Source organism: Zootoca vivipara, chromosome 15 (assembly GCF_965207765.1).
Source record: "Zootoca vivipara chromosome 15, rZooViv2.hap1.1, whole genome shotgun sequence".
NCBI lineage: Eukaryota > Metazoa > Chordata > Lepidosauria > Squamata > Lacertidae > Zootoca > Zootoca vivipara.
The window spans coordinates 13,830,149-13,852,005 of record NC_142598.1 but is presented as its reverse complement, the minus strand read 5'-3'; the positions used below and the strand labels follow the sequence as shown (position 1 = coordinate 13,852,005).

General features: G+C 45.4%; 2 protein-coding genes across 2 annotated transcripts; one reads left to right on the top strand and one right to left on the bottom strand.

The window, feature by feature from the left end:
* Nucleotides 1–725: 725 nt before the first annotated feature.
* On the top strand, nucleotides 726–3,725 carry LOC118075447 (cystatin-A). The gene is made up of 3 exons (XM_035097425.3): nucleotides 726–841; nucleotides 1,855–1,956; nucleotides 3,490–3,725. Exons 1-3 carry the CDS (start codon nucleotides 776–778, stop codon nucleotides 3,616–3,618), a joined length of 297 nt encoding a protein of 98 aa, XP_034953316.3. The 5' UTR covers nucleotides 726–775; the 3' UTR covers nucleotides 3,619–3,725.
* Nucleotides 3,726–5,611: 1,886 nt separating this feature from the next.
* LOC118075388 (cystatin-B) lies at nucleotides 5,612–13,181 on the bottom strand. The gene is made up of 3 exons (XM_035097335.3): nucleotides 13,026–13,181; nucleotides 9,411–9,512; nucleotides 5,612–6,373 (listed from the first exon to the last, which is right to left on the bottom strand). Exons 1-3 carry the CDS (start codon nucleotides 13,092–13,094, stop codon nucleotides 6,245–6,247), a joined length of 300 nt encoding a protein of 99 aa, XP_034953226.1. The 5' UTR covers nucleotides 13,095–13,181; the 3' UTR covers nucleotides 5,612–6,244.
* Between the last annotated feature and the right edge of the window lie 8,676 nt (nucleotides 13,182–21,857).

The following is a 21,857-nucleotide window of genomic DNA, read 5'->3' as shown; positions in this document are numbered from 1 at the left end:
GGGAGGGTGCCACTACCGAGAAGACCCTTTGTTAGTATGTTTTCCCCCCTCCCATAGCAAATAGCAGGGTGGGTGGGGAGGGAATGGTTTTCACTGGAAATATGGAACCTCCTCACATGCCAGGTCCTCCTGCAGTTGCTATTTACATAGACTTAAACCCTCCTTTCCCAGCCTGGTGCCCTCCAAAAGTTTTGGATTAGCCCCAACCAGTGTGACCAGTGTTCAGGGATGATGGGAGTTGTAGTCTTATCAGGAGGGGCACCAGGTTTAGGAAGACTGGTTTTAATTCATAGACCTTTGAGCTTTTTCATTCACCCTGCCCTCCCTTCTTATTTGGCCTGGAACCAAGGAAACAAGCAATCTGACTGTGGGTTGAGCAACTCAAGAAAAGGTGCTGTTCCAAATAACAAAAGTCAGTCATGTGTCCATTACTCAAGAAGTTAAGCTGCTGGTGAGTCAGGAAGATTCCTCACCCCTCCTCAACTCTCACAAAACAAAAACTAGATTGTGTTGTGTGGAAATCTTATCTTCTGCATGTTCAGGGAGATAAATCATGTTAAATTTGTATTTCCCCATACTGTAACGACCCATTGTAACAGAAGTCTACCTCTTTCTTTTTATTCTCAGGTGATGACTCTTCAAATTCATTTACATAAAAGTCATGTGACACTGTTACGAGTATATAATACGCCCAGCTAAACTATTGGATCGTACCGTAGTCGCTGCGGATCTGCCTGTAGAGACTTCTCAGCACCTTCAAGTTTGACTTGCCACCATGATGGCTGGAGGCTTAACAGATGCCAGTCCTTCTACTCCAGATGTTCAGCAGCTGGCTGACAAGGTAAGTAAATAAGCCCATTAAAACAATGTATACAAGAATGTCATTGGCAAATCTATATTTTGTATATAAATTAAACCAGTGTGGAAAATGCACCTTATTTAGTAGCTGTCATTCAATTGTGAAATAAGAATACCTGTTTATCTGGCCACAGATTGCATGTGTTATTTCAGAATCAATAATCTCCCTTGACTCAAACTTTGATGGAGCCAGTGACAATGGGCTATTCTAACTAATGGTGATGGGGAGGAGAGAAGCACTGAGCTCACGTATACTCTTTGCTCTCCTGTCCTGCTACCTTGTGTCATCCACACAGGGACCAAATTTGGAAAATGAATATCAATGCTGATAGTCTCATGATTTCAGATTCCCTTTATTTTGTAAATAAAATGAAATGAAAATCCATAGGCGCTGTGGCAAAGAGTCTTGTGGCACCTCAGAGGTTATTATGGAATAAGTTTTTGTGACACCAGGCTTACAAACCGCTTGTGGCACAAGTAAGGTGTTGTTGTTTTTCGACTCTAGCCTACAAAAACTTAACGCAGATGCCACGAGATTTTGTAGCTTTCTTTTGAAAGAATGCTATTTGTTCTAGGGGAACAGTTTAATATTTTCAGAGTTGTTAGGTATGGCCAAATGTGTTGAGTCAGTCCATGCATTTTGACCGCAATGTCATATAGCCTTTTGTGCCATTTTTACTGCATTTCTTCTTTCTAAAAACTTCTATCTGAATAAGTGTTTGGTTGCATACAAAAATGCGGCTCTCTTGTAGTCAAGCAGGTTTGGCTTCTCTGGGAAGGGCAGCCATGAGTGTCCACTCTTGGCCTGAGATCAGAACTTGTCTTGAAACAGCAGCTTGAAACAGCGGCTGCACTTGTCCCAAATGGATTGGGGGTTTGCAAAATTTCTCAAACATAAAATGAGTAACGAGCAATGCAAATGCCCACCTTTTCCTATGGCTTTTGTTCAGGTCTTTGCTGTCCAAGCATGACAACTCTTCTTATTTTTAATTTCAGATGAAATCTCAGATAGAACAGAAGGAAAACAAGGTTTACACTGTTTTCACTGCTGTTGAGTACAAAACACAGGTGGTTGCTGGAACAAACTATTTCATTAAGGTCAGTGCTCCAACTGAGAAATGATTGGGAATTTTATTAATGAACTCTCTATTCCAAAAAGTCTACATGTTTAAAATTAGTTTTTATTGAAGAAGCTCAATCAAACCATATACTGTGGACGCTCGGGTTGCGAACGTAATCTGTGCGGGAGGCACATTTGGAACCCGCAGCGTTCGCAACCCGCAGTGCTGCGTCTGCACATGCGCGGGTCGCGATTTGGCGCTTCTGCACATGCATGAGCACCAAAACCCGGAAGTAACCCGTTCCGGTACTTTCGGGTTTGGCGCGGTGCGCAACCCAAAAACACACAACCTGAAGCATCTGTAGAATCATAGAGTTGGAAGAGACCACAAGGGCCATCCAGTCCAACCCCCTGCCAAGCAGGAAACACCATCAAAGCATTCCTGACAGATGGCTGTCAAGCCTCCGCTTAAAGACCTCCAAAGAAGGAGACTCCACCACACTCCTTGGCAGCAAGTTCCACTGTTGAACAGCTCTTACTGTCAGGAAGTTCTTCCTAATGTTTAGGTGGAATCTTCTTTCTTGTCTGTAGCCCCAGGTATGACTGTATATATTTGCTTTGAAGTATTAATTACTGAATGAATACCTTTGCCATTTAAAACCACTTCATCAGGAAGTTCTTGCATCACTTTAAAAATAGACTGGCTTGCCTTTAGAGATGGATGTGTATCGTCCCTTCACTCCTCCTTCAAAATGAGAAAGGCTGTACTCTGGTGCTGTCTGTTGGGTTAGACACAGGTGGCGCTGTGGTCTAAACCTCTGAGCCTCTTGGCTTGCTGATCAGAAGGTTGGAGGTTCGAATCCCTGCAACAGAGTGAGCTCCTGTTGCTCTGTCCCAGCTCTTGCCAACCTAGCAGTTCGAAAGCATCCCAGTGCAAGTAGATAAATAGGTGGTGTTGTGGAGGGAAGGTAAACGGCGTTTCCGTGTGCTCTGGCTTCTGTCACTGTGTTCCATTGCGCCAGAAGCAGTTTAGTCATGCTGGCGACATGACCTGCAAAGCTGTCTGTGGACAAATGCCGGCTCCCTCGGCCTGAAAGTGAGATGAGCACCACAAGCCCATAGTCGCCTTTGACTGGACTTAACCGTCCAGGGGTCCTTTTTTTTTTTTACCTAGTCCTTCCACCTTTTCATTTGGTTACTACAGTAAACCCCTGAAAAAGTTGTCCCTCTCACTGTGCGAAGCCGGCCAGTAGATTGTCCAGTCGATGGGTCTGTAAGCAATGTGCATTTCCTGTTTAACACAATTCTTTTTATGCAAGCTACTTTTGCCTTAAGTTCCAATCATCCCCCCCTCCCTCGACTAAAAGCTTCTCACAGGAGTAGCTAATTTGTGATTCTGCCGGCCACCTCCTTTTATAATCTCCCCAAACATTGAACTGTCTTGGCTGGGGCTGCTAGGAATTGGGAGTCCAACAGTAGCTGGAGGGTCACATTTTAGGATTGTTAATGTGAAATCGGGTAGTAATTAACATCGAACATTTTCACCCTGGCTCATTCTCTCTTCTCTACAGGTCGATGTTGGCCAGGGTGAATATTTACACTTGCGTGTATTCCAGCCCCTTCCTCACAAGAACGAAGTACCTTCTTTGACCGCTTACCAGGCTGGGAAGACGGCAAGTGATCCACTGAACTACTTCTAATGAGAAGTACCCCTTTTTGCTGCCGTCTTGTGTTTTTTTAAAAAACAAATACAGGATGCAGACTGACATGTCAAAATCAGCTACAAATAAAACATCTCGTTTGGGAAGTTTTAGGTTGTGATTCTGCATTGTATTGTGTGTAATAGCAACGTTTATTCCTCGTACTCCTTTTCCACTAGTAAGACACAGGGTTAGAAAATGAATAGTAATATACTTTGTGCACTTACAGGCTTCCTGGAAAACAAGGCAAACGATAGCAGGTAGAGACACAATTTCATAATTTATCTCTCCAGAATTTAGGGATATGATTGTAGAGGCAACTACTAAACTGCATTTACCTCACACTCACGGGACCCACATAACATTTGTCTTAGAACATCCAAAAAATTTAAAAAAAAGGATTGCCCACTTTTTCCTGCTTCACCCAAACAAGGCATTCAGTTGGTTGTTTTTTTTTTCAAGGAAATGCATACAAGGAAGAAGCTTCTCTTTCAATTACTTTGTGGAAGACAGACCTGGTATTCTCAGATATGAAGGAACAACCATTGTGATCTTTGTAAACAGCCATAACTACAATCTGAAACCTGCAGAACACATAACACAGCCTCATTTGAATCTGTGCTACCACATCCTAGTCCACATGGGTGTAGGCAAGGGGAGGCGGCAGGCAGCTGCCCCTCTATATCCTCAAAAATTATTGAAAAGCATTAAAAATATTCAATTAACTGAGATTCTGTCCCCATCACAGAAGACATTTCCCCCCTAGCCAGAAGCCTGCCCCCATAACGTCCTCTTTGGGGAATTTTTACCCATGATCTCCTCAAAAAAGGTCAATAGCCTAATATAAAAATGTCAGGACCACAATACCTCAAGGATCACCTCTCTCCATATGAACCTGCCCTAAGCCTGATATGATCTTCTGAGGCCCTTCTTCGTGTGCCTCCTTGAGAGGTCTGGAGGGTGGCAACACAAGAACGGGCCTTCTCTGCAGTGGCTCCCCTTTTGTGGAATTCTCTCCCCAGGGAAGTTCACCTGGCGCCTTCATTGCACACCTTTAGAGGCCAGGCAAAAAGGTTCCTTTTTAAACAGGCCTTTGGTTGATCTCATTTACATCTGGCTCCCAGAGTGTGTCTGTTGCGGCTCCTTCACTCTACCTGTTACCAGGATGCAATCTCTTCTAGCTTCCCACCACCTGAGGCAAAGCAGAGGAACTCTTGGGGAGGTGCGCTGTCATCAGAAAATCCATGCCAGACCTGCTTGCTCAAGAGCTCATTCGGGCCTGAAGGAGCGTCTCCACCCCCATCATTCCTCCTGGACACTGAGGTCCAGCGCCAAGGGCCTTCTGGAGGTTCCCTCGTTGCGAGAAGTGAGGTTACAGGGAACCAGGCAGAGGGCCTTCTTGGTAGTGGTGTCCACCCATCAGAAGAAATAAACAACTATCTACTTTTAGAAGACATATGAAGGCAGCTCTGTTTAGGGAAGTTTTTAATGTCTGATGTTTTCTCGCTTTTAATTTTTATTATTAATTATGTTGGGAGCCGCCCAGATAGGCCAGGTATAAATAATATATTATTATTATTATTATTATTATTATTATTATTATTATTATTATTTTACTACTATCTTCTTCCACCTCCATCCAACAGACTGCATATTTAGCTCTCCCCAAGGATTTGTCCAGGTGTGCTCTAAATCCTGCATAATATACCTCATTGCTGAAATGAGGTACAGTGGTACCTCTGGTTGCGAACGGGATCCGTTTTGGAGGCCCGTTCGCAACATGAAAGGCTGCATCCTGAAGCGCTGCGTCATGCACATGTGCCGAACCCAGAAGTAACTCGTTCCGGGACCTCCGGGTTCGGCGTGTCCGTAACCTGAAAAGACGTAACCCGCAGCGGACGTAACATGAGATATGACTGTACAAAACTTCCTCTTACACACACACACATAATCAAAAAGTCCTGTTTCAATCAGGAACAGCAGTAAAGTAACATTTTTTAAGCAAGCAACTTCATTTATTGAGAAGGATCCAAAGTAGTGGTATACAAAAATAAATGCACATCAGATTAATTCTTGTGTACATAATGACTATGTAGTCCTATTCAGGCATTACTCACATGTCAGGCATAAGCGTACAGAGAGAGGATTGGGACCTGGTTTTAGCCCCACTCAATTTCTTTCTTCCCTTCTTTTTTTCTTTTTAGTAACCACATGGCCATGGTTGTGTGAGCAGAAAGCCCAATAATATGTGCGCTTCTGCTCATGAGCAGGGGGTCTCCACAACTGGGACACCTGATTAGTCAAGTGTCATGAATGAGGCTTTCTGCTCATACAACATGTTGCTATACACATGTGTGTGTGTGTGGGAGGGAGGTGATAGCGTAAGGTAAAAAGCACAGTCCCAGTCCTTGATCTATGCGCTTACGGTTTACACACAAGTAACACATAAATACTTGTATGCCACAGAAATTAATATGATCAAAGCATGGCTACATTACTACAATTTTAAAGCACCATACTATTTTTTTAAGAAAGAAAGAAAGATCATTTGGATTTGGCAAAATAAACACCGGTTTTCAACTTAGTAAAAAAAACCGTAGAGGGAGAAAGGCTTATGCAGAACCGCTTAGAAGTAAGCCAGTTCATCGTGCTTTGCTTTCTTGCTTTGGTAACTGGTGAGCTCCAGTGGCTTGTTTTCATGAGGGAGGCGCTTGTACACTCTCAGGTGAAGGAACTCGTCATTGCCAATGTGGACCTGGAAAGAAAGAAAAGGGGGCCTGTAAATTGTGTGAAGTGAAGGCATGTGAGGAAATGTCATCCTATACAGCTTAGGCATCAGCGCTCGTCTTGCTTCATTATAGTTGTACAGTGGTACCTTGGTTCTCAAACGCCTTGGTTCCCAAATGCTGAAAACCCGGAAATAAGTGTTCCGGTTTTTGATTTTTTTTTGGGAAGCCAAACATCCGATGCAGCTGTTGGCTATTGTTTCTGGGGTGCCTGCACCAACAGAAGCTGTGCCTTGGTTTTCGAACATTTCGGAAGTCAAATGGACTTCCGGAACGGATTAAGTTTGGCGCTTTTGTTTTTGCTATTTATTTTGCGTTTTTGTTTTGGAGGCTTTTTCGGTTAATTTGTTTTTGTGACTGTGTGGAACCCAGTTCAGCTACTGATTGATTGTGTGACTGCGGAAATGAATGAAAGCCCTCCATACAAACAATGACTATCATCAGTGAGGTAAGAAAAACAATTAATTCTAATTTTTATCATCTACAATGCTGTCTTCTTTATTTTATAGTACAGTACATAGATTACTGCTTTCATTTTATGGATCAATGGTCTCGTTAGATAGTAAAATTCATATTAAATTGCTGTTTGAGGGGTTGTTTTTAAAAGTCTGGAATGGACTAATCCATTTTGCATTCCTTTCTATGGGAAAGTGCACCTTGGTTTTGGTTTTGGAACGAACTTCGCGAATGGGTTAAGTTTGAGAACCAAGGTACCACTGTAGTTGGGAAGGGGGGGGGGGAGGACTCCAGCTTCTTTCCTATGGAAGGATTGCTTTTCATATCTTTGTGACGCCAAACAAATTCCAGGAGCTCCTCTTTAGCGTACTCAGTCCTAAATGATACCTCTCCCTAACATTTCTCAGGGAAATCATCCAATCCCTCACTTCTCTGAGGCTTCAGCTGCACCAGCGTAAATGATTGCTTGACGAGTGCAAACTGCAATATCAGCACAGATGCATTACTGCTGTTATTGATAGAATGAAAACCAAGATTTGGTAAATGGGGCCTAATTCTCATTGAAGCAATAAATTTCTGTAGCAGATGTAACAGTTCAGACAGTGGGGTGGGGAGAGGAATCAAATGACTGAACTCTCTTTCACGCTAGTACCACCAGCCAAAGTAATTTAAAAGCAGTATGCTGGGGAGAAGGCAAGAGAAGAATTCCAGCCCCTTAATACCCTTACATGTGCGGAAACATGAAATCATGTGGGCCCCACCTACAGTCTGAAATTACTACTTACAAGCTCTCAGTGGCTCCTGGCTGGTTGCCCAGGAAAGTATAAAGACAAGGAAAAGTTTATTACCGTCCTTTTTTTATTTCAGTCTTTACAAAGAGAGGCTATAAAACCCAGCCTCTTGGATAATGTTGTTGCCCCGAGTGAATCTCCACCCCCTTCTCTCCCACTTCCTCATTCATCACTTCTACAGGTGCTGCTACATGTCCTCTGTCTTCGAGCTCTTTGCTCTCCTACTTTTAAGGCTCCCCGGGTTCTGGGAGATGGAGGGTCTGGAATGCTTTCCAATGGCAACGGGTCAGCCGGGTGTTGTTTTGGGCTCTCCCACGATTTCCCAACTTTTCTCCTCATCTGCCTCTGAGCTGCGAATTCCTGCAAACCACCGTTGTAATTCCGAACTTCTTCTCTGGAAGGGTCATGCTGGGGAGGCGGTCTCCACCATTCCTCCTCTGCCCAGTACCTGACACCCAGCCAACAGGGAGGCACCCCTTGTAGAACATTTTCTCTCTCATAACCATTCAGATACAGACTTGTTATTTACGGTACTGTGGGCGAATCAGAAGCCCATCAGCATTAGAAAAGATTATGAGAAACAGTTACGACAGCAAGAGTCCCGTTTCATTTTTATGTTTAAAACCATATATCCAGGGGGGCAAAATTCTGAAATGGATTTGAATTGCTTTATCTGACACCTCAGCTTTGGGCGTTTCCCAGCTCTGTACCTTTAAATTTTATTTCATTTTGCTGTTACTAGCACCACCTAAAGGTAAAGGTAAAGGGACCCCTGACCATTAGGTCCAGTCGTGACCGACTCTGGGGTTGCGCGCTCATCTCGCATTATTGGCTGAGGGAGCCAGCGTACAGCTTCCAGATCATGTGGCCAGCATGACAAAACCACTTCTGGCAAACCAGAGCAGCACATGGAAACGCTGTAGCGGTTCCTATTTATCTACTTGCAGTTTGACGTGCTTTCGAACTGCTAGGTTGGCAGGAGCTGGGACCAAGCAACGGGAGCTCACCCCGTCACAGGGATTCGAACCGCCGACCTTCTGATCAGCAAGCCCTAGGCTCAGTGGTTTAACCCACAGCACCACCTGGAGACAGCTTTATAGCTTTTCGTTAGCTTCCAGTGTTTTAGCAGTGACTACACTGAATTATGAGCACTGTTCCTAAGTATGCATTTATTCTCATGATAGATGGGGTATGTGTCCAGTTTATTTTTGTATTTGCATTGCATTATTTTGTATCCCAGCTTCTTTTGTTTAGTACATATACTAGGTATATTGTTTCATTCATTTTTTTGCAGTCCATGGAAATATTTCTACTACCCATTACTGTGCTGAAGAAGTAATTACGAAACAGTGGAAAATATCTGGAAACACTGTACATCTTGAAAGTGTATCAACCACTTCAGCATTGTTGGAACGCTATATTATTCATCTCTCTACTTAATTTTCGACGACTGACTTTTTGCAATTATATCTTGATTTATGACCAGCAGAAACTTTCAGAGACTCTATTGAATCCTGCTTTATTATTTATATGTTGAAGAGTATCTTCATGAGTTGTTTACATTTTATATATTCATTTTTCTGCCCTATTTATATTATAAAGAGTTCTTTAAGAGTTGATATTGCATGATCGCATATGGTCACGTGTTGCTCTCTCTTTTTGATATAATGGAGATTGGCAGGTATACTGCATTTGACTCGCTAGCCACAAGAGCGAATGTGTGCTCTACAACAACAAAAACAGCAGGCATATACGGTACCTTGATGAAGTAGTTTATTCCAGCAACTATCTGCGTCTTAAACTCAACTGCGTCAAAGACTTCAAAACTTCTTCCTTCTTTCTCTTCCACTCGTCCTTTCACCTTTGGGAACAGAAAAAGGTGTGGGGGTGGGGAGGAGGAATTAGATTTTGTTTGCTGTTGAAAATACTGTGAAGCCTGCAAAATCTCTGCCATTTGTGCCTGGAGGTGAAAGAAGAACCGAGAGCTGGGAAGGTTCTGTTCCCCATGGGGGTACTGCTCAAGACAGTATCCCCATGGAAACTGCCCCCCCAGCTTTAGATGTCCTATAATATAATGTGGAAAATAGAATCCTAGCTGAAATACAGCAAACCCCATCACCACCCACCCAGCATTAGGAAACTCCCTAGCAGTTTTTGAAACTCCCATTGTTCAAGGCGCATTTTGCGACGGGGAATTTAATCAGCACGAGCAGTTTCTGAGCTCTGGGTGCAGTACTGCACCTAAGATTTCAGATTAAAATTACAGAGTGGAAGGAAAGGAGGACCTTTTTCTGCCTCCCCGCTTCTAGCTACTCTTTGAAGAGTGGGGAAGAGACCCTCTTAAAAATATTAGGGGGGTTGGGCAGCAGATGTCAAACAGGTAGATCGTGTGTAAATCACACAATTTACACGTCCCAATAGTAGACCATGTGAACAACACACATAATATTTTAGCCACAGTTCATTCATTTTCAGCTTTGTATTCTTGTTATTTAAAAAATGTGCCTAGACATTCTGTTGTTGCGCCCATAACTTAGGTTTAAGGTGCCATTTAGCTCCTAGCTTTCATATCTCAGTTTCTAACACTGCTCCCTAGCAAAGCCAACCCCAGTGGGGGGTCCTGTCAACATCTATCAGCTGATCAGCACCAACAGGGAGTCCCGCTTGCAAAGGAACAATCGGGAGCTCCACCTCCATACTTGCCGCACACGATTGTTTGTGGGGAGCAATTTGAGGGCCAAATTGGGAACCATTTCAGACCTCATTAGTCCCTGTCCAGCACTGTCCATGCACAGGCAGTCCTCTCTTGACAGAGGCAGAGCTTTCATATGGCACAACCTGACTTCACACAGAGTACTTTTTGAAAAAGGCAGTTCATACACACCAGATCGTAAGATGACGTGCAACAAATGTGAATGAAGTACAGAGCAGGCAAAACTGAGAGCCTGATAACCTCAGCAAAGGGGATTAGAAAACAAGTTGTCATAGACAGGAATGAGCAATCAGACATGCAGCTATTCTGCTGACAACAACAACTTCCAACAGAATATTAAAATACAACAATCTATCAAACATTAAAAGCTTCCCTAAACAGGGCTGCCTTCAGATGTCTTCTAAAAAGTCTGGTACAGCGGTACCTCAGGTTGCGAACGGGATCCGTTCCGGCGGCCCGTTCGCAACATGAAAAGGCTGCAACATGAAGTTCCGCATCTGCGCACGTGTGTGACGCAATGCGGCACTTCTGCGCATGCGCGCAGGTCACGGACACGCCAAACACGGAAGTAACCCGTTCCGGGACTTTCGGGTTCGGCACGTCCGTAACCTGAAAAGATGCAACCCGCAGCAGACGTATCCTGAGGTATGGCTGTAGTTTTTCTCTTTGACATCTGGTGGGAGGGCGTTCCACATACGAATGAAGTGGTATGAAGAGCTTTGCTTGCTCATTTTCTTCCACGTCAGATGAAGGTGCAGAAGCAAGGCAAATAAGAAGTGGCCAACTGCATCTCCCAGCCCTTGTGCAGAGATTATATGAGCGAGAAAGAACACACGAGAGCAGGAATTAGGGTCAGAGGAAACAGTTTAATTCCTGAGTCAGGTTCCACATTATATTAAAATCTTAAATTATGAGATTAGGCACCAGAAGCAGAATATCTGCATTACTCAAGAAATATAAACCATGCAGACATCACACAGTGCATCCTCTGCTGTTCATTCGTCAATGAGACTGGGCAACTGCTCTAGACCAGCAGAAGACCTAGCAGAAAAGCTGAGCCCTGTGGATCATAGTTATGAGTGGCCTCCGGATGAAATGTCCCAGATAGTTCCAAGTAACTGAGAATGGAAAATACGCAACTACAGGGAGGGATAGAGGAAGTGAAAGAGGAACATGCTGAAACATCACAGTTCCAAAGTTACTGAGCAATTCCAGGGGGGTGGGTCACAGGATCTAAAAGAACGGTTTAAAATGCACAAATTCTTATTTTCTTTTGTTGATGAGGGTGATGCTGGTTCAAAACAGAGCTGAATGAGCAGCCCCCAGTAAGGAACCAGAAATCCTCCTGTGCCCCTGAAATAAGCCTTGAGCTACCCCATTGCTATATATCTCCATTACTTGGGGAAAGTTCACTTTGAGATTGGTACACTTCAACCACAACGAAGCACTGAGTCAAATGCTGTGCAAGGCTGACTCATGGAAAACGCCCTCCTTGCTATTTTTAATGTGGGGTGATCAAACGGCAAGTTTCCAATCTAAGAAACTAACTTCTTATTTGGACGCTTTTTTCTAAGGGAAAGGAAGACCCAAAGCATTTCTGCACCTTTTGGTGGGAATTCATTTCTTATTTATCAAATTTGCATATACAAAACACTGCCCTGCCTCCCCAAATCATGAAATTTGGCTTTGATTATGCGTTTTGCTGTTTTTATTTTTTCTACATTGTTTGCTCTCTGCTTATTTGGAAAACACAACCTCTGTGCTGCTCCTGTATTTTGTAACTTTGATCATGTTTTGTTTGTATTTTTTATGTTAATTAAAAACCCCATTTTTAAAAAAGTTACGCATATTGTGGTGAATGCTCTCCTGTTGATCTATCATTTGGGGGAGCCCAAACTTATTTTGGGATGCAGGTTCATATAGTCCTATCCTTACTGAGGCTACTTACTTAATTCCACTTCAAATGTCCTGGGAAGGACAAATAAGTAACCAATTTCAACACCGTCTTTTGCTTTGGATAAGGAAGACTCCATAGGTTAAAGCAGTAGTCCCCGAAAATTGGGGGGAGGGGCTGGTTTAGGTACTTTTAAAAAACCAATGCACCTCTCCGAAGTGCTTCCTCCCTTTTCTCATCCATCTCTTTTCTAAAATCTATCCAGCCCCTTAATTAAACCCCATATGCCCAAGTGCACAAAAACTTACTTCACAATGCACAACTTTTCGTTTTGGGGAAATTGCGCAAAATGCGCCTAGCATTAGAATAAACCTTGGAGTGACATGAAAGGCACCTGAGCATCAATAAAACAGGTATGAAAACAACAAATACTGTACGTTGTTCTGCACACATCAACATTTCCAGGTTGACCTCTCTTTGGCACCCGGACTAACATGGCGACGACTACAGAACTTATGTGGGCGAAGGGTGTGGCTAGTCCTCATGAGGCCGTGTGTCAAGGGAGGAAGCTGAGAACGGAGTGTCTCGCCTTTCATTCCAGATGTTGGGAAGCCGATGAGCAAGCGCCACTGGAGGAGGAGAAAGGAGAAACTCTCTCCAGGCTGCGCTTTTATCTTCCCCACCTACCCATCCACCCAGCCAGCCACTAGTCCACCTCCAGAGATTTCTCCAGCTGCGTAAAACTGCAAGGAGGACCCTTTCCTTACTTCCTGGGCGATTTGCTGCGTCTCCGCAGTGGCTGCCTTGGCCTCGCTGGTCCCTCCGCACACCTTCATCCTTGGGGAAGCAGCAGCAGCAGCGCCTTCCGCGTAAAAACGAAACTTCGGTGCGCAAAGGCGACCTTCGTAACTGGTTGCCTCTCTGTCAGCTGGTCAAATGATGCAGCTGGGCAGGCGGAGAGAGGGAGGCTTAGAAAGGAGGAAAGGGGGAGGGTGACGCAGCGCAGGATGGGAGAGAGGATTTCTCAGGTTCAGCACTGCAGAAGCCATTTTCTTTTTCCAACCCAAAAGATCCTGCAGTAGGCGCGAGAGACACACGCAGAGAAATCCGCGAAGAAAGCCAGGAATCAGATTTCGTTTCAAAATGTGACCGGGCTTTGCATTGCAAGGACTGGAGTTCCCTCCACGCATTCCCGGAGATGCTCCGCCCAACCCAGACCTCGATTGGTGTCGATTATTTATTGCATTTATTGTTAAACGGTCCGGCTAGTTAAAAAACAAATGCAGCCAAGGGGTGCGTGCGCGGCTTACAAAACCTTGCAGTGTGTTGCCGGCGGTTAATGTTGCAAACTAGGTGAAGGGCGGGGTCGACAGTGACCAAGTAATGGGATCCGGTGTTGTTATCCTATTGTGGCTCTGGAATGTGCGGCTAAACAAGTACGGTACAGAACAAGTCAACACAGCTACTTGCCCGCTGTTGATACATTGCAGGTTGGCAGTTGGACTGACAGAGTGGCGTACAAGCGCCCTGTAGTGTAGTCCGCTATTAAATTTTGGGAGTTGAACTGAAGTTTGCTTGGATTCTCATTTTAAGCAAAATAAAATAAAAACCCACCCTACAAAACGCCCCTTAAATTGCAGGAAAGGTTTATCTATTCCAGATAAGACCACACTTGACTTGTCTAGCTTGGTATCCTAACTACATATAACGTGACTGCAATGAAAAGGTTTTGCTTGAGATGTTTGCATGACGTGTTATGTGTAATTTTTTTTTGTTTGCATGTGCAGCAAATGGGTAAACTTAACCACAGTTTCCTGTGACATCCACACTCGAGATTTCTGGATTGACTGCAGTTAGTAAAAATAAGCCAGGAGCAAGCATGTTTGTATGTCTTGTTTTTTGTTGTTCTCAAATCAACTTACTTAGAGGACCAGGGTAATGCCATGCTGTGTGGCATCAGTTGCCAACAATGCATGTATGTGCCTATAGAGGCCTTTCTGACTAAGTATAAGGAAGAACTTTCTGACAGTAAGAGCTGTTGGGCAGTGGAACAGACTCTTTTGGAGGGTGGTGTGGAGTCTTCTTCCTTGGAGATTTTGAAGCAGATGTTGGATGGCCACCTGTCATGGATGTTTTAGTTGAGATTCCTGCATCGCAGGGGGTTGGACTAGATGACCCCCGGGCCCCTTCCAACTGTGCAATTATATGATTCTATGAATTAAGCCATTGTGGTTATCCTAGACTTCAAGCCTAAAGCTGCCATCTTGTGTATGCTTCCTTGGGAGGAAGCCCCACCAAATTCATTTGTGGTTGAGCTTCATGGCTGCAACCCTAAACATAGGAAAAAAGAAAGCTGCCTTATAACTGAATTAGGCCAGTGCTCCCATTTGGCTTTGTATCAATGACTAACAGTGTCTCCCTAAGGATTTTCCCAAGCAGCCTTATCTGGAAATGCCAGATCTATGACCTCCTCCATATAACACATGCACTCCACCACTGTGTTATAGCTGTACCCCCAAAGCACACTGGCCAGATCACTAGGGTTGCCAGACTCAATAGATAGAGGACAGGACTTCTGTGCCTTTAATTGCCCTGCTTTCTTTTGAGTCTGGAAACCTTATAGAGAAACTAGCAGACCCTTTGTTTAGCACAAACAAAGGGTAGGAGCAAGGATCTGCTAGTTTCCCTTTAAGGTTTCCAGACTCAAAAGAGAGCAGGGCAATTAAAGGCACAGAAGTCCTATCCTCTATTGAGTCTGGTAACCCTACAGATCACTGGGACTTCCTTCTAAGCAGAGCTAGGGTCAAACTGCACTCATGATCAGGGGAAAAAACAAAGGGCCAGGCTGCCAGGGCTGGAGTCAGATGCAGGTCAGTATGAAGAAGCAAAGCCAGTTGTCAGTGCTCAGTCAACATTTTATTCAAGGAAATGAACATACAATTCAGCAACACTTCCCAGTAGGTCTTGCCCCAGCGGAGCAGTTGTCACGAGGACTGACAGTTCCTTCCTTCTAAGGCTCCTCTTCTCCCAAGCAGTTTCAAACAGCATCTGAACATTTTTGGCCTCTGTTCCACTCTCCTCATTATTCTGTGCGTTCTTGGAGACAAGGCTGGAGGGGAGCTTGTCGCACCAGGAGAGGGAGACTCTCTGGATTCCTCAGCAGTCTCTTTACGCCCTTCCTCTGCTTCAGCCTTGGAGTCTGAACTTCTCCCTTCCGCAGGTTCTTCTCACTAAACTTTAGGAAACCCAGCCAGATGGGCAGGGTATAATATTATTATTATTATTATTATTATTATTATTCCTTCAGCATCCAGTTCCTCCTCCCAATTTTCTCCCTCTGCCCCCCCCACTGCCCCCCCAATCCCCAGGCTCTGAGCCTTCTTCCTATGCAATCTCCCTTGGGGGTTCCCCGCCTGGTGCCCCCCCCCACTCCTCATCGTCCAGCCAGTCTCTGACACAGACTGAAGAATAGCACTTACTACAACTGCTTCCCTAGATTCTCCGAATTGCAGAAATTAGCCTCTTTGCTTATAGTGGGCACTGACACATGGCTTTTTTTTAAAAAAAGAAAGAGTAGACTAATTTGCAAATGCTCTATATAGATGCACATTTAAAAATGATTGCTACCCTACTGAGTCATACAGAGTAGACCCATTGGTTTCGGTGAGTCCGAGTATGAATTAGCTGGATGCATTATTTTACTGTTGAGTATGACTAATGTTAGATATCACCCTATGCTTTTTATAGAGGAATACATACAATACATCACAAGGGACCCAGGTGGCGCTGTGGTTAAACCACTGAGCCTAGGGCTTGCTGATCAGAAGGTCGGCGGTTCGAATCCCTGTGACGGGGTGAGCTCCCGTTGCTTGGTCCCAGCTCCTGCCAACCTAGCAGTTCGAAAGCATATCAAAATGCAAGGTAGATAAATAGGAACCGCTACAGCGGGAAGGTAAACGGCATTTCCGTGTTCTGCTCTGGTTTGCCAGAAGCGGCTTTGTCATGCTGGCTACATGACCTGGAAGCTATACGTCGGCTCCCTCGGCCAATAATGCGAGATGAGCGCGCAACCCCAGAGTCGGTCACGACTGGACCTAATGGTCAGGGGTCCCTTTACCTTTACCTTTACAATACATCACACTGTAGTGGGGAAGACCAGGACCCCCCCCCCCCTCTCTCTGTGTGTGCTCAGTCTTGCCAAAGTGCTGGCTGCTGATGGGCAGTTTCAGGGCCTCTGCTTTCCTCCTTTACTTTTAAACCAGATTTGGAATGGATAGCCATTCAAATAGAGGACATCATGTAGGGAACTGCCACCTGTCCTTATCCTGCCACCTGTCCTTATCCTAGCCTTCTGATCAGGGGCGTACCCAGGATCAAAATTAGGGGGGGGCAAGGGGCGGGAGGGGAGGGGCCACAGTGGGAATGTGGGCGGGGCTACGTGGCCTGCGCCTCCCAGTTCTTCCGAGGAGGCGGCCCCAGGCTCCCGCTCCCGGCACGAAGCTCCAGAGGCGTGCGGGAAGCGCAAGCTTGTGGCTGCCTCCTCCGCGCCTCCAAGCTGTTTCAAGGAGGCGGCCCCAGGATCCCGCGCCCAGCACGAAGCTCCAGAGGCGCAGGGAGCGTGAGCTTGTGCCTGCCTCCTCTGCGCCTCCCAGCGCTTTCTCGGAGGCGGCCCCAGGCTCCCGCGCCCGGCACGAAGCTCCAGAGGCGCACGGGGAGCGCGAGCTTGTGCCTGCCTCCACGCCTCGCAGCTCTTTCAAGGAGGCGGCCCCAGGCTCCCGCGCCCGGCACGAAGCTCCAGAGGTGCACAGGGAACGCAAGCTTGTGCCTGCCTCCTCCGTGCCTCGCAGCTCTTTCAAGGAGGCGGCCCCAGGCTCCCCCGCCCAGCACGAAGCTCCAGAGGCGCGTGGGGAGCGCGAGCTTGTGGCTGCCTCCTCCGCGCCTCCGCCCCTCCCTAGAAGCAGGGCTGGTGGGCGGAGGCGGAGCCCAGCCCAGCGGAGCGCGAGTTCAGCGTTCCCGCCCGCCGCGCTCTCTGGTTTCCCGCCGCGCTTGGCCTTGCCAGAGGGCGCGCCGGGGAGCTGGAGGGAGGGTGCGGCGCGGCGCGGCGCGGCGGGAATGGCGAACTCGCGCTACGCCGGGCTGTGCTCCGCCTCTGCCCACCAGCCCTGCTTCTAGAGTAGGGCAGCTGCCCTAACTTGCCCCGTGGTGGGTACGCCCTTGCTTCTGATAGCCCTTCAAATGGACACAAGTCTCCAAAGGAGGACACTGACCACCCTTTCTTTGCCCTGCTTGTTCTGCTGATGTGTGCATGTGGTACCAGTTGCTCTGTCAGAGACCTTGTCCATTTTCCACATAATTTAAATAAGCTGCATTTTTTGTATTTTTGTGTGATAATAAATAATAATTACTTATATCAAACATTAAAAACTTCCCTAAACAGGGCTGCCTTCAGATGTCTTCTAAATGTCGGATAGTTATTTATTTCTTTGACATCTGATGGGAGGGTGTTCCACAGAACGTGAGCCACTACCGAGAAGGCCCTCTGCCTGGTTCCCTGTTACTTTGCTTCTCGCAGTGAGGGAACCACCAGAAGGCCCTCAGTGTCCAGGTAGAATGATGGAGGTGGAGATGCTCCTTCAGGCACGCTGGGCCAAGGCCGTTTAGGGCTTTAACGGTTGAATTGTGCTCGGAAACGTACCGGGAGCCAATGTAGGCATTTCAAGACCGGTGTTATGTGATCTCGGTGGCCGCTCCCAGTCACCAGGCTAGCTGCCACATTCTGAATTAGTTGTAGTTTCCGGGTCACTTTCAAAGGTAGCCCCACGTAGAGCGTGTTGCAGTAGTCCAAGCGTTGTTTCCTAAACAAACGAAGATGTGAAATTAGACTCTCTTTAAAAAAGTACTAGGGATGTAGTGAGACCAGAGGGACTTCGCCCAGCTGTGAGTCCTGAAGGCCCCTCCCTTTCCACCTGGCCCAGGGGGTGGGACCCACGCTCACCCAGCTCTACTAAAGTGGTTCCTGAGGAAACCAGAGGGACATCGCTATGCCTGACAACAAACCCTAACAATTGGATTCTTTTGCCCCATATTTGTGTGCCTGCCAAACAGCCGGGCCATGCTTATGATAATATTGTATTCTCTTGTTAATTATACTGTTTGATATTTGACTTCAGTTAGCAATGTGTGTTTTTTGTTTAATGTTTGGGTGTTTTTGTTGTTAACTTTGTGTTAAATATGCATTCTGTGGTTGACCTGCTTTGTAATGTTTTATTTTGAAATCTTTAAGATAATATTTCAGTCTTCTGTTAGTTCTGTTGCTTTGAATCTATATTTGACTTTCTTCAGATTGTTTTATTGATGTTTCAATATTATGTAAACCGCTTTGAGATTTTTCTTAAAAATGTAAAGCGGTATAGAAATAAAATACATTCAGACATACATACATACATACATACATACATACATACATACATACATACCTGAGATGCTAGGATAGGAAGCACCCACATGATCCAGCCTATCAAGACAGACGCCGGTGATGCACCAGGGGAGCATCTTTAGAGCAGCAGGAACAGTGCAAAGGTTGCTTGAAGAGGTCCTTAGATGCCTTGGCAGGGTTCAGAACCAAGCTTATTCACTGAAATCACTACCAAAAAACCTTCCATGCTAAAACTTTGGGAAGTGAGGGACATAGGGAAAAATAGAGGGGCATGATGGTTGCATTGGAAGTTAGCGAGGACACCGTAGGGATTTGAACCCCATTCCTGGGAACCAGGAGCGCCGACCGCCAGTGTCTTTTGCTTTTTTTTGAGCAATGCAACAAGGGGAAAAGCAAAACCTGAGAGAACATTCTGCAAATGTTCTCTCAGGAAAAAAAAACCCTTAAGATGTAAAGAAGAGCTCTTTGAGGAGACCTGTAAAGAGAACAAAAGAAAATGGGGAAAATTAGAGACCAATACAAAAAAACATTGCCTTTAAAAAAGACCACTGAGTGGTGGAATGTGGACTTACCTAAAGCAGCACAGGACAAATGCAGGTGACTCTCACTTCTGGTACAGTGAACTCTGTGAAACCTAAAGGCAGGGCCGGCTCTTCGTAGACCCCCGGTGGCGCAGTGCACCATGGCGTGGGGCTGGTAAGCTGGGCGCCGGCCTGGCAAGGAGGGCGCCGCACGGCGAAGCCGCGCGGAAACCAATTGCGCCCTACGAGGGCGGGGCGGGCGGCGGAGCGATCTCCGCCCCTCAGCACCAGGGCGCGCGATCTGCTCAAGACGGCCCTGCCTAAAGGAAAGTGGAGCTCGAACAAAAGAAGAAGTGTTCTCCTACCTGCAGGTGAGCCTCATTGTGGTGACGCAGAATAGGGCCTCTTCTGACAACTCAGTCACCGCAACCTGAAAGAGTCTTAGCACAAAGAGTTGCAGAAGGAACACGAGAAATTTTCTTCCTAGCCAAGCAAGGGATACTCACCTACTGTAGGTGTACTTCAGGCATACTGTATATTGCTGCTATCATTGTGATGTAGCATTTTAGGTTTACTTGTGAGGTATCTGAGCCTGTCATCTTCCTTCAGCTGGAATGGTCACTTCAAAGTGAGAAGTTTGTAAATTTTTGTTTGTATGAAGTCAATGTTTTGTGTTGTCTGAGCTATGTGCTAAATAGCTGTTCCTAGAAGATGCTTGGCAAAGATAAAATAAAATCCAAAAACCGTGGTTATTACCACCAGAGATCCACGTTACGTATCAGGGATCATTTTGCCTGGCCTGTTCCATAGTTACCTTTTGAGCTCCATTTCCCATATCTTTCTGTAATCTTGCTGGTTCTGCTGGAAAGGCTTTGTGGAGTTGATGTTCTAGTCTGTTTCCTCATTTGATCCTCACAACAACCCTGTGAGGAAGGTTAGGCTGAGAGAGAGAGAGAGAGTTTCATGGCAGTGTGGGGATTTGAACTCTAGTCTCCCAGTTCCTAATCCACCACTCTGGCCACTCCACTCTCTCAGGAACTTCCCTCAGAGAAAGCATTTTTCCACAGGATCCTGGACTTGCCATGTCCCTGAGCAATCACTCTCCAGTTGCCATCAACAGGTTCATCCTCCAAATGCTTTATTCGCCTTTTCAGCAAGTTTTATCTTGCCGCGTCTTTGTCTTCTTCTGAGGCAACCTGAGCCAACTTGAAATTAGAAGGAATGGTTTTGTCCTCTCCTTGTCTTCTTTCTTTTGCACATTTTTTTGCACATTTCTAGCTTCAACAACAAAAAAACCCAACTTTCTCTTCATGACATGACTTCTCTAGTTGCCTTTAAAAAGAAATGCCTTCTATTTTCCCTACTCATTTTCCCTCTGTTTTAAGCAGACTTCATATCCATGTGCTCCTACTTTTCATCCGAAGACTACCGTAATTAGTTTGAATGGTAAATAAAACTTTATTTCCCCCCCCCTTGATTCCCCCCCTTCACATTCCTTCATTTAGCTTAATTTTCTCTTGGCTTTTCCAGTTAAGTATTTTTAATTTACTTGATTCTCTTTAACATCTCCATCTTGGTATTTTTCTGAGTTTTCACTTTAAATTTTGCTTGGCTAAACTTTTTTTCGGGGGGGGGGGGGTGACTTTCTCAAGGTCCACCATCGGTCTACAATTTGCTGTCCCTGTGTTATTAGGATTAAGTCTTCTTTGATCTTCTATTTTCCTTCAGTTTCCTTTTAATTTAAAATTTAATGTCTCTTATCTCTGGGAAGCCTGAAGGAAAGAAGAGTTGGAACAAAAGAAGAAGTGTTCTCCCACCAGCAGGTGAGCCTCATTGTGGTGAGACAGAATAGGGCCTCTTCTGACAACTCAGTCACTGCAACCTGAAAAAGTCTTAGCACAAAGAGTTGCAGAAGGAACACAAGAGAAATTTTATTCCCAGCCAAGCAAGGGATACTCACCTAGGTGTCCTTCAGGCACAACGTATACAACTATATTGCTGCTCTCATTGTGGTGTAGCGTTTAATGTTTACATGTGAGGTATCTGAGCCTGTCATCGCCTCTAAAAATACGGTACAAGAGTACTTGACAGCTACCTTCCTTCATCTGTGATGGTCGCTTCAAAGTGAGAAGTTTGTATATTTTTGTTTGTATAAAGTCAACGCTTTGTGTTGCCTGAGCTATGTGCTAAATAGATGTTCCTAGAAGATGCTTGGCAAAAATAAAATAAAATCCAAAAACCACCAGAGTAATCGCATCAGGCGTTACACATCAGGGATAATTTTGTCTGGCTTGTTCCATAGTTACCTTTTGAACTCCATTTCCCATATCTTTTTGTAATCTTGCAAGTTCTGCTGGAAAGTGGAGTTGATATTCTAGTCTGCTTCCTCATTTGATCCTCACAACAACCCTGTGAGGTAGGTTAGACTGAGAGAAAGATCGTTTCATGGCCGAGTGAGGATTTAAATTCTAGTCTCCCAGTTCCTAATCCACCACTCTGGCCACTCCACTCTCTCAGGAACTTCCCTCAGAGAAAGCATTTTTCCACAGGATCCTGGACTTGCCATGTCCCTGAGCAGTCACTCTCCAGTTGCCATCAGCAGGTTCATCCTCCAAATGCTTTATTCGCCTTTTCAGCAAGTT